Below are 16,331 nucleotides of genomic sequence, written 5' to 3' on the forward strand. Positions count from 1 at the left end.
CCTGTTTAATCTTTCCCTGTAACTCTACTCCTTAAGACCCGGCAACATCCTAGTAAATCTTCTCTGCACTCTCTCAATCTTACTGATATCCTTCCTGTAGTTAGGCGACCAGAACTGCACACAATACTCCAAAGTTGGCCTCACCAATGTCTTATACAACCTCACCATAACATCCCGACTCCTATACTCAATACTTTGATTTATGAAGGCCAGTATGCCAAAAGCTTTCTTTACAACCTTGTCTACCTGTGACGCCACTTTCAGGGAATTATGTATCTGAACTCCCAGATCCCTTTGTTCCTCCGCACTCCTCAGTGCCCTACCATTTACTGTGTATGTCCTACCCTGGTTTGTCCTTCCAAAATGCAACACCTCACACTTTTCTGCATTAAGTTCCATCTGCCATTTTCTGACCCATTGTTCCGGTTGGTATGTTCTTAACCTTAATTACACAATTAACACACCGTTAACAATTTGCCTCATTCTGTTGTGGGTTAAAGAGGCTTGACAAACACTAAATAGAGTTTAAAAGACGTTTTTTTGGGCATCTCCACGAGGAAAGCCTCTCTCCCCATCGACCCAATAAGCAGCTTCCTTCCGCATTGATTTAAAAACTTGATAAAGCTCCTCTCCAATTTTCACCAGGAGATAATCGTAAGATGACCAGACACCTCATCTGTGGCCTTCAGTTAAAAAAAAAGTATTGGATAGGCTTAGATCAGCCCGTGCTCGCCTCTCACCCTCTCCTTCTGAGATGACCGCTTCACAGGGATGGCAGGTATGGGCCCTTACCCTTCCCCAAACTATAGACCCGACTGCCGCCCTACATATTTACAGCCGTACAGCTTTGGGGATAGCTTTTTTTTTTGAGAGCTGCACGCATTTCAAAAACGGTGTCGATGGGAACCCACCTGCACCACCCACCCACCCAACATTCCATGTACAACATGTTATAGTGAGGCCAGGTTCATAGCATTAATCCACTTATGACAAGTGCTCACACCGAAGCTTAGTCACTTGTAGCGTAGCCCACTTTTGCCCGTTTACTTCTTGGATTTGTGATGTGGAGGGTTCAGAGTTTGGGCTTTCTGCCAGCGCTCACAGTTGAGGCAGCAGAGAGCATGATTCTATCCTCCAGTCTATTCATTAAATAAATTGGCAACACATGTCATAAAGCAATCGTGAAACTGAAAGTGGAGACTGTCAAGTGTTCACTCTGTCCCAGCCTACCTACCAGCCTGAGAACAGATCACATCTATGATTGTAGCTGATGTAAGTAGCATAAAATAGAATTAAGTGCTGGAGGAGGTGTAGCTACTGTAACATTCTAGTCGGCGGCTCCCTTCAGAACCTGATAGTTGAATTGAGCGATGAGTTTCTGATCTGGGGCATTTTATTCTGGTCCCGCAGTTGTACACTCCTAGATCTCACTCCTGCTTGTCAAGATGGAAGTACAGGTAAGAGCCAGAAGAAATTAAAAACTTTGTTCACTTTTAACACTGTCCACTTTGTTTCAATTTCACCACCGCCCCACCTCCGGAAAAACGGCCTGCAGAGTGGGGGATACTGTTGGTGAAACGGCACACCGGCTGTTGACGTGAAATTCCAGCCCCCTCCCCCACCCACCACGCCCCCCCGGGCCTCAATGTTTTACCCTCCCCCAACCCCCGCCACTCCTTCCCGCATCAGGGCCTAAAGTCCAACCCTAGTAAAGAAGAAACTTGAGAAAGTTATCCTGTTTTCATTAGTGAGATGGTGGATTGTGAGCAGACACACACACACTCTTTGTTTGCTTGTTCAAAAAGGATCGGGATAAATTCCTGGTTCCGGAGAGTGCGCCAATTCACTTTTAATTGCTACAGGGGCCTGAGTAAAAGGCTTGTGTTGTGAATTTTCCCCACGTTCTTTTTTGTAACGGAAACTAGGCATCAATGTAAAAGGAGGGGACAAAATTAGAACAGGAAAATGTTGGAAATGGGTAACAGGTGGGTCAAGAGTCTTTTTTTATTCGTTAAGAGAAGGCCGTGTTTGACAAATTTGTTCGAATTTTTTGAGGAAGTAACCAGGAGTGTTGAAGAGGGTAATGCATTTGATGTGGTCCACGTGGACTTTAGCAAGGCTTTTGATAAGGTCCCTCGTGCCAGACTGGTCAAGAAAGTGAGAGCCCATGGGATCCAAGGCAAAGTGGCACGTTGGATCCAAAATTGGCTGAGAGGCAGGAAGCAGAGGGTGATGGTAGAGGGATGTTTCTGTGAATGGAAGTCTGTTTCCAGTGGGGTTCTGCAGGGATTGGTGCTGGGGCCCTTGCTGTTTGTGGTGTACATAAATGATTTGGACTTAAATGTAGAGACATGATCAAGAAGTTCGCAGATGACACGAAAATTGGTCGGGTGGTAAATAGTGAGGAGGATAGCCGTAAACTGCAGGAGGATAGCAATGGACTGGTCAGGTGGGCAGAGCAGTGGCAAATGGAATTCAACCCGGTAAAGTGAGAGTTAATGCACTTGGGGAGGGCTAACAAGGCAAGGGATTACACTATGAACGGTAGGACCCTGGAAAGTGCTGAAGATCAGAGGGACCTTGGTGTGCGTATCCACAGACCCCTGAAGATGGCAGGACAGGTAGATACGGTGGTAAGTAGATAAGGCAGCATATGGGATACTTGCCTTTATTAGCCGAGGCATAGAATACAAGAGCAGGGAGGTTATGCTGGAACTGTATAAAACGCTGGTTAGGCCACAACTGGAGTACTGCGTGCAGTTCTGGTCACCACATTATAGGAAGGATGTGATTGCACTGGAGAGGGTGCAGAGGAGATTTACCAGGATGCTGCCTGGGCTGGAGGATCTGAGCTATGAGGAAAGATTGGATAGGCTGGGGTTGTTTTCCTTGGAGCAGCGAAGGTTGAGAGGGGACCTGATAGAGGTGTATAAGATTACAAGGGGCATAGAAAGAGTGGATAGAAAGGCACTTTTTCCATTAATAAAGGGGTCAATAACCAGGGGGCATAGATTTAAGGTAAGAGGTAGAAGGCTGAGAGGGAAGTTGAGGAGAAATTTTTTCACCCAGAGGGTGGTGGGAGTCTGGAATTCACTGCCTGAAAGGATGGTTGAGTCAAAAACTCTCATAACATTTAAGAAGTATTTAGATATTCACTTGTGTTGCCATAGCCTCCAGGGCTATGGGCCAAGCGCTGGAAAATGGGATTAGTGTAGTCAGATCTTTGTTGACCGGCACGGACACGATGGGCCGAATGGCCTCCTTCTGTGCTGTAAACGTCTGTGAGTCAAGGGATGTGGGCATCGTTGGCTAGGCCAGCATTTATTTCCCACCCCTAATTGCCCTTGTTCAGAGGGCAATTAAGAGTCAACCACATTGCAGTGGGTTTGGAGCCACGTGTAGGTCAGACTGGGTAAGGATGGCAGATTTCCTTCCTAAAGGGCATCAGTGAACCAGATGGGTTTTTACAACAATCGGCAATGGTTTCACGGTCACCATTACTGAGACTAGCTTTTATATTCCAGATTTATTAATTGAATTTAAATTCCACCAGCTGCCATGGTGAGATTTGAACCCTGTCTCCCAGAGAATTAGCCCGGGCCTCTGGATTATTAACCCAGTGACATTACCACTACACCACTGCCTCCCCCTGAGGCGAGAAAAGGAAGGTTATTTTTTAATTCATTCATGGGATGTGGGCATTTGTTGCCCATCCTTCATTGCCCTTGAGAAGGTGGTGGTGAGCCGCTTTCTTGAGCCGCTGCAGTCCATGTGGTGTAGGTACACCCACAGTGCTGTTAGGGAGGGAGTTCCAGGATTTTGACCCAGTGACAGTGAAGGAACAGCCGATATATTTCCAAGTCAGGGTGGTTACCACATGACTTGGAGAGAACCTTGCAGGTGGTGGTGCATCTGTGTGTCTGCTGTCTTTGTTCCTCAAGGTGGTAGAGGGTCATGGGTTTGGAAGGTGTTGCAGAAGGAGCCTTGGCGATTTGCTACAATGCAGCTTGTAGATAGTACCCACTGCTGCCACTGAGCATCGGTGGTTGATGGATGACCAATTTGAGGAACCCAGTTGTTAGCCCTGTCCTGAGGAAGGATTTATTTTCAATGTTAATCTGTTCGATGCTGATCTTTCAGTTGTGCAATATTCACATTTTCCTTTTCTGAAACGAATTGGATTGTTTGGCATGACAAAGGCACACCAAGCCCAGTCAACTCTGCAACGTCTTCCTCACTAACATCTAGGGGCTTGTGCCAAAATTGGGAGAGCTGCCCCACAGACTAGTCAAGCAAAAGCCCGACATAGTCATACTCACTTACTGCCAGTGTCCCAGACATCACCATCGCCATCCCTGGGCATGTCCTGTCTTGTTAGATTGTTTGGTGTCTCACTAAGAGATCTGCAGACCTGAATGGTTAAACACAAACTGTTTATTGTTAACCCATACTCTGTACATGTCCAAGGTACCGCCATGCATGGATACTGTCTCCATGCTGGCTCCTTTCAGACTCTGCTACACACAGTCTATTGCCATGTTACTCCCTCAATCATACCATGGGCGGTACTATTCCTCTGTCCCACATTAACCCTTACTCTGCTGAACGCCTTTACACTACACCCATCATCCGTTTTATAATTTCAAACACCTCAACACAATCCCTCAATTTACAGTGGATCAAAGCACATAAGCTGACCCAGCATATAGGTGACCCCAGTTATTTTGGCACCTAAATGCATGTTGACACCCATATTTGGTGTGACGATAACCTCACCCCCCAACCCCCCCCCCCCCCCCCCCCCCCCCACCCATTTTACAGCCAACAAATACATGTTTCGGGCTACTTTAGCATTAGGAGTAGATCACAATTTTCCAGCTTGTAAGTACATATTTAGGATTAGACTCTCCTTCTAAGTCGGCACACGGGATCAAGCAGGCGAGACGGGCTGTGTTGCCATAGAGATGTGCAGGAGTTTGGGACATGCCCTAACAGAGGTGATCACACGTGGCAACCGATGAACAGTGATGGGTCCTCCTGCACCAACACGGGCGGTGGTTCACATTTTATACTTAGCCTATAAGATGACGCCCGTTTTTTGGAAGGATTTTTTGAAGCTTCAAAGGTTGGCTTTTTTTTTAATCATTCGCAGGATGTGGGCTTCGCAGGATGGTGAGTGACTTGGAGAGGAACTTCCAGGCGGTGGTGTTCCCATCTATCTGCTGCCCTTGTCCTTCTAGGTGGTAGTGGTCGTGGGTTTGGAAGGTGCTGTCTAAGGAGCCTTGGTGAATTCCTCCAGTGCATCTTGTAGATGGTACACACTGCTGTTACTGTGCGTTGGTGGTGGAGGGAGTAAATGTTCATGGATGGGGTGCCAATCAAGCGGGCTGCTTTGTCCTGGATGGTGTTCAGGTTCTTAAGTGTTGTGGGAGCTGCACTCATCCAGTCAAGTGGGGAGTATTCCATCACACTCCTGATGCTTTGTAGGTGGTGGACAGGCTTTGAGGAGTCAGGAGATGAGTTACTCATCACAGGATTCCCAGCCTCTGACCTGCTCTTGTAGCCACAGTATTTATATGGCTAGTCCGGTTCAGTTTCCGGTCAATGATAACCCCCAGGATGTTGATAGTTAATTTTTCTGTGAAGTTTCCTGCCCAGTGGAGAACTTTGTTTTTTCCCTCCTTTGATTTTTTTTTTACAGTAGTCCAAAGTCGTTCCGTGTGGTCCGAACACAATCTTCATTTTAGAGAATGCAGTATTGCTAAACGCACTTAATTCTCCTGCAAATGGATTGTGCTGCCCTGAGTTTGAAGGATTGCTGAGGCGTTCTAAGGAAACAGACCGAATGGTTCAATGTCTTTAAGGGCCCTCTGGGCAGGGTTCCCCCCCCCCACAGGCTTCAGGGCCCTGACGTCAGACTCAAAGTGGGGTCAGAAGCCCACCTGTGAAGGGGGAGAACGGTTATCTAGCAGTGATTTCCCCCAAATTGGCCAGTTAGTCATCAGAGTGTGGGCTTACCATTCAATGGGGTGTTGGGGGGGAGGGAGAGTGGGGGGTGATGAACCCACAAAGGGCAACCTGCAGCAGGAGCTAAAGCCAGGCAGGTGGGGAAGGTCATACCGGGAGCACTGAACCACCCTCCCCCCCATCGCCTGGTCTGCCGCCGTCCTCCAACACCTCAGGGGAGGGGCTTGGGCGAGGTGAGTGGTCAGTCGACCTCTGCCAATGGCCTCGACGTTGAGTGGGCTTAATTGGCTACTCTGTTTGTGGGCGGCTTAACCCCGGAAAAATGGCCTGCAGAGTGGGGAATACTGTTGGTAAAACGGCACACCAGCTGTTGAGATGAAATTCCAGCCCCCTCCCACACCCCCAACACCCCGGGCCTCTATGTTTTACCCTCCCCCCAACCCCCGCCACTCCCTCCCGCATCAGGGCCTAAAAATCCAAACCTAGTAAAGAAGAAACTTGAGAAAGTTATCCTGTTGGTGAGATGGTGGATTGTGAGCAGAAATACACACACACACACACACACACACACACACACACAGAGGTCTCTATGTTTGCTTGTTCAAAAAGGATCGGGATAAATTCCTGGTTCCGTGGAGCGCGCCAATTCAGTGCAAAGTTTAAGACGTTGTCCTATTGCGTTACAGTTCTCCTTCCGGCTCTGGCTAGCTGTTCTGTGCCTCCAGCACGCGTCGGCAATACCTCGTCCCGGCTGGAATCGTTCTGTGCCGCAACCCCATCCTCAGTGCTTGACGTTTCACCTCGCGCCCTCGGGTGAGTTCCGGTCGGGCTTCGAGGAGGAGCGGCCATTCCAAAGACACCCACGTCATCCTCGGCCCTGAGACCCGAGACCTGATTTAAGTGCGAGAGTCTGAGTGACGTCATTGGCGTGGTGACCCAACTGCCAGGCTGTGGATTTAAGTGGGGGGCTGCACGGGGTTAAAACCGAGCAGAAGCCCACAGGGGGTTTTCCAGAGATTAGGAGGGACGACACAAACGTTTGGTTGAAGGGTTGGGCTTTATATCCATAGCTTTTAATACCAGAGCTGCAAAATCATATCCTGTCAGGGGAGGATTAACAAGCTGAGCGTCTTGACTCTTGAAAAGAGAAGTGAACTAATCGAGTTCTTTATTAAAGGTTAGACACAGAAAGGGAAGAAAAAAAAAACTAGGGGCCATCAATATAAGAGAGTGACCAAGAAATCCAATCGGGAATTCAGAAGAAACAGTTTTACCCAGAGAGTGTTGAGAACGTGGAACTCGCCACCAAAGGGAGTGGTTGTGGTGAAGAGTATAGATTTATTGAAGATAAACACATGAGGGAGAAAGGAATAGAAGGTTATGTGGATAGACTTAAATGAGAAGAGATGGGAGGAGGCTTGAGTGGAGCGTAAACACTGGTATAGACCGATTGGTCAAATGGCCTGTTTCTGTGCCGTCTCTTCCATTTAATTCCAAGTAAAAGAGGAAAGGTGTGGAGACGTAGAAGAATTTAAGCGCAGAATAGCAGTGTGAAAGACCCAGAGGACCGTAACGTTTGCTGCTGGGTTGCAATGGCGGAGTAACTGAAGTAGAGGCAGAGCAGCCAGTGTTACGGAGGTGGAAGTGAACATTCTCACTAGTGGAAGCAACGCAAAGTCTACAGCTCAGCGCCGGACATTGAGAAAGTGCCCAGGGAGAGGGCGTATCCGAATCCGAGGATATTGTTTGTGGCTTTGGTTTGGAGGAAGAGTCTGTTAGAGTTCCTTAGGAGGAACAGGCGAAAGCTGAAAGCAGCTGACCAAAGCACGATTGAAAAGACAGAGAGACAAGGGATGTTGCAATGGGTAGAGGGTTTGCGGTGAGAGAGAGGGATCAGCTCCACGTTTTTACATGGAGTCTGAGAGACCCTGTCCAACAGGGGGGACAGCACTCGGGTCTTGGATGGACTTAGGTTATATGGAGATTTGAGGGGGTAAAGAAAGTGGGAACCAATCCTTCCAAAGGCAGCTTTAACAATGGTGGGGGATGTGGATGATCCACTCAAAGCCAAAGGAGGTGGTAATTCCCAGAATGTCCACAGCTAATCCTTTCCACTAATAACCTTCTGATTCCACACAGGGACAAGTCCAAGAACCTGGAACGATGAGCTTCCTGGCCATAATCTCCTAACGGATTGCATGGATATTTATCACCAAGGGCTTCGTACAAGTGGGGTTTACCAGATCTACCCTTCCGGGCCTTTCCTTCCACTAAATGTCTACTGTGACATGGAGAGTGATGGTGGAGGGTGGACTGTAAGTCGGTGTTTTATGTTATTTGAACTGCTTTTTGTCCGTCATCTTCCTCCCATCCGATGGTGCCTGGGGACAAGTTATACGGGTTTTTCACCGACTGGCCATTTCATTGTTTGCAAGATAGTGATTGTTGACAGGCCATTTAGCCAGTGCTGCTGCTCCCACACGTGTCCACGCGTCTATGTTGCAGTGACGCTCACTGAACGATTTTTCTTTTCCTCTCTAGCCACTCTCACACTAGTCCTTGGCTGAGAGCAGCTGACAGACCGAGGAATTGAACCGAGCATCATCCTGGTTTTCTTGACTATGTACCACTGCATTCAGTGTTCCTCCTGAGGAAATTTGAGGAAACCTTTTTATCTTAATGTAATCCTGTAGTAGAATGGGCCAGAACAATGTCACTTCACGTTTGGGGTTTGGGTTGGACTGATGGAATGGAACTCTCCTCTCCCTTTATTTTGCGCTCCTCCAATTCTGACCTCTTACACCTTCTCGACTTTCAACGCTCCACCATTGGCGGCCGTGCCTTCAGCTGCTGAGGCCCATCCAGATTCAAGAGTTCCCAAAACTCAGAAATATCTCCCTCGATTGAGGGTAGGATTGGCGGCTTGAGAATTTCTACTCTTTCGCAGATATGGGGCATCGCTGGCTAGGCCAGCAGGTTTTTGCCCATCCCTAATTGCCCCTGAAACAATGAATACTGAGCTGCTGTGTTCCGTGATATCCAAGGAACTTTTACAGCGTTGTGGCCACACGGTTAAAGACCTTGTGCAACTCAAAATGCAACAGAGAAAGTGTCCGATTTGGGAAACGTTTTGAAACCAATTGTGCACCAAAAGATGGAGACAAGAAGGTCATGAGCAAGCTGTGAGTGTACACAAGATTAATTAAACTCCCTTGTGAAGTACGTAGATGGATGCATCTTTCCTATGAGTCGGTGAGGACAAGGGTCAGTGGCAGGATTTTAGCTTCGACCCCCATGACCTGGTCATCAACACATTGCTGTTTGTGGGATCTTGCTGTGCACAAATTGGCGGCTGCATTTCCTACATTACAATAGCGGCTGCGCCTCAAAAATCTTTCAAGTGCTTTTGGGTGCCCCGAGGTTGGGAAAGGGGCTACAGAAATGCAGGAGACTCTTCATTGTCTTCATGAGAAGCTACGTGGGTAGGATTTGTGACCAAGTGTGGTGACTCCTCTATCTCATATTTCCAAGGTGTTTCAGAAAAGAAAGGATGGTTCTGTTGACTTCTACAGAGGATGGGACGATTATAAATGGGGTTTTGGCACAGCAGATGGTGAATATTGGCTGGGTGAGTAGGGGATGGGAGGTTATGTACTCAACTATTATTGGTTATTTTCATAGAATCATGCAGCAAAGAGGCCGTTCAGCCCATTGTGGCTGTGTTGGTTCTTCGAAAGAGTTATCCAATTAGCCCCACTTCCCTTCTCTTTCCCCATAACCCTTCAGCTTTTTCCTTTTCAAGTATTTATCCAGTTTTCTTTTGAAAGTTACTATTGAATCTGCTTCCACCGCCCTTTCAGGCAGCGCATTCCAAAACTCATAGTGTTTGAAAAAAAATTCTCCTCGTCCTCTTCTCATTTATCTTCAATCTGTTTGCCTCTGCTTACGGTCGACCCTCCTGCCAGTGTAAACAGTTTCACTCTATTTGCTCTATCAGAACACCTCTGAATTTTGACTAACTCTATTGAATCTCCCCACCACCTTCTCTGCTCTAAGGAGAACCAAAGTTTGGACCTTCTCTGGATCTATTGAAGATTTTTTAAAGTGTTTTTGGCTGATGTAAACCTAAAAGATGTACCTTACAGCAATAACCCTGTCAAAGACGAGCAATCAGGTTAGATTAGCTTGAAGGCAAAACAACTTTAATGCAAAAAAAATTGTTCCATCATCTTTAACGTTTTTTCTAGCTGTCCAGTTTTTACTACTTTTAGTTAAATTTCTTCCTTACCCAAAACACAGCCAGGCCAACCTTTGATGTGATGTGACACGTCACAACATAAATGGGATTGTTGCCCTTGCCTCTGGCTCCATCATACTGGAACATCAGTTTAACAAGTGGATTTTTGCCCTTGAGTGTTCATATGTATCCCCACTAATGTGTGTACGGTAGTGTAGTGATTATGGTCCAGAGGCACCAGTCAACTAGTAGTGGCAACCTGAGAGTTGAGAGTTGAAATTCACAAGCTAGAGTTATTAGGTTACACGGAAGGAGGCCATTCAGCCCATCGAGGCAGTTTCTTACCACCCAACTCCATGCGCTAGCCACATGAACATGGCGCACTCACACTATAACCCAAATAATGTTGCTCCTCTTTTCAGCAGGTACAGCTTTCAATAAACTGCAGTGAGGTGGCCCCATCTCTCAGCTGGGGACACCAACACTATTTCAAACCGTGGACTCAACCAGGCATCCCTGGTTCTGCTAGGGAAAGTGTGAAACACTCAGGGGAGGTACACTATAAGGTCAAGGCCTTGTCATACCTTGATATCCGTGTACCCAGGGAACTGACCATAGAAAAGTTACGGTGCAGAAAGAGGCCATTCAGACCATCGCCGGTCAACTCGCCCCAGTATACCTGTCCTCGGTTACAATGCGGCAGATGATGAGCGCCAGGCAGATCAAATCCACGAGGGAAACTTGATCAGGCTGTGACAACAGTTTTGCAATTTGTATTTATTTCAAGATCCGTGCCCCGAATTCAGAAGAGATTTTTTTAAAAACTAAGTTAAAATATTTATTAACAAAAGAAAAGATTTCAAGCACATCCATAGGTCTGCAAATTACTGCTATAATAACTCCTAAAACCCCTAATTAACCTGGCTTCCAGTTACACCCTTGTTAAGGCAACGGTTTAAAAAAATAGATTTTATACAGATCCAGCAAGTTAACGCAATACACTGGACAGTAGAATTCAAAGTGGCTTTTCCCAGCTTCGGTTTCTGTAGACAGCAGGCTTAATGCACAAATACCGGAGGTTTCTCACACTTCTGTCCAATCTTACAATGCCTTCCCTGACACACAGCCTCATTCTCCTTTATACATGTTTCTCCCATTTAACGTGTAAATTCCATTGTCTATATGTCTTTGGAACTTTACCTTTCTCATAATATAAATCTTTTCATGTTGCCACTATTTTTGTCAATAGCCTTTGAGAAAAATAAACACCTTCCTCAGCTTGCTTGTCTGGCTGTTTGTAAACAGACAGAGGCCCCTTTGAAAACCAAATTTCCCTTCATCTGTCTGCAAATGCAAATTCCCTTTACACCTTACATGCTAAGCCCCCGACCGTGTTTACTCATTGACATATTAAAGACACTTCTACACCTTACTTCTTTTGATACTCCAACTTGCAGTCTGCATGGCTACAAGATGTAATTAAATCTCACACACAGACAGAACAACACAGCCCCCCTATAAACCTACTTTACACTAACCCAGAAAAATATTATACCTCATGACACCACTTTCTAAAGGACCTCAACCTCAAAGTACCCATCTTCAAAATATATTTTGCAGGTTCTGTGGGCTGCAGAAACACACCAGTTATTTGCTGAACCATTCATGCAGAGTCTGTTTTAAGTACCTTCCACAATAACCCATCCAAAAATCCTTAGCCTTTGATGAAAAAGTTCCCCCATAATTTTCCTCTTCACTCCAATCTAGTCATCAATTTCTGCCCTCTGCAACTAAAGTTTCAACCAAGTGAACAATCTGCCTTAATTACCTCTGCCAGTCCACTTTGGATTGGGAAACTTTTAATTCCATCATCTTCTAGTCTCCATGTCTAATAAAATGAAGGGAAGTGGTCAAAAGCCTTTTCTCTCACTGCCCTATTTTGAAGATGCAGGGACATTCACCCTCGTGTCTTGAACAATATTTATCCCTCCATAAAAATTGCTGCTGTTACATCTACTGATTTTAAAACTGAGATTACACTGGACCGACAGACGGCCAGTTACGTGTTCACTGAGCCCCTGTCAGTTAAATTAAAAGCAAAATGCTGCGGATGCTGGAAATCTGAAACAAAAACAAAAATTGCTGGAAAAACTCAGCAGGTCTGACAGCATCTGTGGAGAGGAACACAGTTAACGTTTCGAGTCCATATCACTCTTCATCAGAGCTAAAGAGAAATAGAAATGTGGTGAAATATAAGCTGTTTAAGGTGGGGGGGTGGAGTGGGATAGGTGGAGCTGGATAGAGGGCCAGTGATAGGTGGAGGCAAAGGAGAGATTGCCAAAGACGTCATAAACAAAAGGTCAAAGGGGTGTTGACGGTGGTGATAAAATTGACTGTTAAAATTCAGCTTGCCTGTCCTGCTGGAAACTAAAGGTTTACCTCCCGACCCGCCCCCACGGTCACCCTTTGGAAAGTGGGAAAGTCAGCGGCAATCAGCCCGTGCTGATGGATCACTCTGGGCATTTCGGGATGGACAGCAAATGCCAGCCTTGCCGGTGATGCCTTCACCCTGAAACAGGGGTTACGATCACAAAGCAAACAACAGACAAATAACTTGTGGGGACCAACAGCCCAGCTGATTGTGGCCAACGGCACGAGGGATTACTGTGTCCTTCAAGGGGTGTCAGGTCCCCCTCCGAACTTGCCATGGCTTCTAGAACTCTGCATTGGCCATCATCCTTTGCAAAGAAGAACAATTGTCACATTGTGACCGAGATGATGTTAAGTGAAACCGTGTTCTCTCAGCCATTTAGCAACAATTCTCTCTCTCTTATCTACTTCCATTCAGGTCTGGAGAACATACACTCATTAACAGCCAGGAGGCAGTATGAGCTGAGAATTGACTTGGAAGACTTTGAGAACAAAACTGTGTACGCAAAGTACAAGGAGTTTGCTCTGTCACCCAACACCATTAATGCAGAAGAAAACGGCTACAGGCTGCAGGTGCTGGGCTTCATTGATGGAGGAGCAGGTATTTAATCTCCCAAAGAGCTCCATTAGACCTACTCTGTTCCCCTTACCTGGGTTACAGCTGTGGCTCAGTGGGTAGCACTCTCATCTCTGAGTCAGAAAGTTGTGTGTTCAAATCCTACTCTAGAGACTTGAGCACAAACTCTAGGGTTGACAGTTCCAGTGCAGGACTGAGGTAATGCTATACTGTCAGAGGTGCTGTCTCTCAGATGGGATGTTAAGTACTCTTAGGTGAACAAAGAAGATCCCTAGGAACTATTACCCAGAAGAGTAAAATGACTTCTCCCTTGTGACTTGGCCAATATTAATTCTACAACCATCATTAAAACAGAATACCTCTTGCTGCATTCTCTATGTTATAACAGTAACTACACTTCAAAAAGTACTTCACTGTTTGTAAGGCACCTTGGACCATTGTGAAAGGTGTTTTATGATTGCAAATTTGTTCTTTGATTTCATGTTAAGCGATCTGGAACATGCTTGATCGGTGTTGAGTTAGCTGTTATGGATAGGCCAGTGCAATTGGCCTAACAGCTCTCAGCCGGCTGCTTGGTTGACCGCACTGTCCAAGCTTGAGACTAATAGTCCACTTTTTGTGCAGAAGCTCCGATCCTCTAAAAGCAGAAATCTAACCTCTGCGATTGGCTGCATGAATGAGGGGATAAATCACCTGGGGGAGGGGGGAGGGGAGGGGGGAGGGGAGGGGCACCCAATTGCTGCCCAGTGATCTCAGCTGGAAGACCCACCTCTTAAATATTGAATGAGGATAGGGGCCAAGCTCAGCTGCGATGCACCTTGTGGTCGAAGAGCCGCTTGGACAAATAGCCGAAGATCCGAGGGAAACGGGCTGGGGAGGGCGGACAGGGTGAGTAAATCTTGTGTCTGGAGTAAAACAAGACCTTTTGCTTCTGATTAACTGGCCTCCTCCGTGTGATTTTTTTTTGCAGGTGATTCTCTTGCCTATCACAACGGACTCAAGTTCAGCACGTTTGACAGAAATCACCAGGGTCCCACCAACTGTGCGCAGAATAACTCTGGGGCTTTTTGGTACAAGTCGTGTCACACAGCCAACCTGAACGGTCTTTACTTAAAGGGGGCCCATGCATCCTACGCAAATGGGGTCCATTGGGCCACATGGACTGGGTATTACTATTCCCTCAAAGCTACGACAATGAAAATGAGACCAATCTCTTTGCCTCATCCTCGTTAGAAGGTGCAACTACAGTTCTCAATGCCTAATTTGCAAACCATGATTGTTGTGTTCTACAGCTCTCTTTAAATTCATGTTCCAGTTTCTCTTCAGTTCTGTTTGTAAAATTTGGGCTGCAGTACTTGCGTTTGCCTCTGGGGGCAGACTGGCGGCGCTACTGAGCACACTGTGAAACCAGCTCGCTGTCGCCATCCTCTGATTCTCATTGGTACTGCCGCACACTGTGGGGGGGGAAAATCCACATGCGTTTGTTCTCGACAAGGGTCAGATTGGTTATTTATTTACCTTATGTAAACAATGCTTATTTCCTGTGAAGGTATGGGAATTTTTCTCTTCTTGGTCCACCATTGTTGGTCACTAGAAGCTATAGCAAAGAAAAAATTTGTGTTTCACAACTTCAGTCTGTTCCTTTACAGCCAGCAAAGTACTATATGGAGTGCAGTTGCTGTCCTAATGTGGGAAATGCTGCAGCCAATTTGCTGACAGCAAGCTCCCACAAGCAGCAACGTGATAATGACCAGATCATTTGTTTTCATGATGTTGGTTGAGGAATGAATATTGGCCAGAACACTGGGGAGAACTCCCATTCTCCTCTTCGAAATAGAATCAATTTTACTTTCACCTGTGAGGGCCTCGGTTTAACATCTCATCCGGAAGACGGTATCTCCGACGGTGCAGCACTCCCTGGGCAGGAGTGTCAGCCTTCGTTAGGTTAGGAGTGGAACTTGGACCTTCTGACTGAGGGTACTACCTCGCAAGACTAACTGTTAAACCTGAGCAGCAGAGGGTTATTTTTGGCCACTAAGATTGCTCACCTTTCTGGTATTGAACCAGAGTCTGGCTTTGGAATAGTTTAGATCATCAAAAATTCATTTAAAAAGTCCTGTCTTCTAGCTGTATGATTCACCTGGGCTGGGCTGAACAAGGTTCCTTGTTTGTGTGCCTATATGCATGCGTGTGTCCGTATGCATGTGTGTGTCGATATGCACGTGTGTGTGCGTGCACGTGTGTCTCCATCTACGTCTGTGTCTTTGTGCATATGTGTATGCATCTGTGTGCATGTATATGTCAGTCTGTGTGTGTGTGCGTGGATGTATGTGTACACGTCTGTGTGTGTGTATATGTAAGTCTGTGTGTGTGGGTAGATGTGTGTGTACGTGAATGTGTGTGTACATGTCTGTGTGTGTATATGTGCGTGGATGTGTGTGTGCGTCTGTGTGTGCTTCTGTGTGTGTGCACGCATCTGTGTGCATAAGCATTTGTGTGTGTGTATATGTCAGTCTGTGTGTGTGTGCGTGGATGTGTGTGTACACGTCTGTGTGCGTGTGTGTATATGTAATTCTGTGTGTGCGTGGATGTGTGTGTACGTGGATGTGTGTGTACACGTCTGTGTGTGTGTATATGTGCGTGGATGTGTGTGTGCGGTGTGTGTGCACGCATCTGTGTGCGTAAGCATTTGTGTGTGTGTGTGTGTGTGCGCGCGCACACACGTATTTGCGTTTGTGCATACACGTTTGTGTGTTTGTGTGTCCTGCCCATCACTATCCATAAAGAGAAATAGCAGGATAATGCTTTAAGGTTCTTCAGAAAAAATCTCCTTCCTCTTCTCTTTGCACATTTTGACAGGCCTGCTGCCTGTGTCAACATTTCCTGTTTCAGATTTGCAAAATTTCTTTTGATCTTCCTTTATATTCATGGCCAGTCCTGGTATCCAGGTATCGGGTGCCTTCCAACCAGTTCATAGCCAATCAAGCTGATGCCAATCTTTAAAATCTGCAACGTGTGAGAAACTGGACCAGGGATAACAATGCACATTGTCCCTGACAATCCCTAAAAGGGTAGGGTTCCTTTTCAAATTGGCCAAGGAGGTTATATAGAAACTAGAGC

The 16,331-nt window shown here is 46.4% G+C and overlaps 1 protein-coding gene across 1 annotated transcript; it reads left to right on the top strand.

The window, feature by feature from the left end:
• Positions 1-7,491: 7,491 nt before the first annotated feature.
• Positions 7,492-14,580, top strand: LOC144669009 (microfibril-associated glycoprotein 4-like). The gene is made up of 5 exons (XM_078531559.1): positions 7,492-7,605; positions 8,107-8,282; positions 9,499-9,595; positions 13,053-13,235; positions 14,182-14,580. The coding sequence occupies exons 2-5, from the start codon at positions 8,166-8,168 to the stop codon at positions 14,442-14,444; spliced, it is 660 nt and encodes a 219-aa protein (XP_078387685.1). The 5' UTR covers positions 7,492-7,605; positions 8,107-8,165; the 3' UTR covers positions 14,445-14,580.
• Positions 14,581-16,331: the final 1,751 nt, after the last annotated feature.

This window comes from Cetorhinus maximus, chromosome 28 (assembly GCF_964194155.1).
Source record: "Cetorhinus maximus chromosome 28, sCetMax3.hap1.1, whole genome shotgun sequence".
Classification (NCBI taxonomy): domain Eukaryota; kingdom Metazoa; phylum Chordata; class Chondrichthyes; order Lamniformes; family Cetorhinidae; genus Cetorhinus; species Cetorhinus maximus.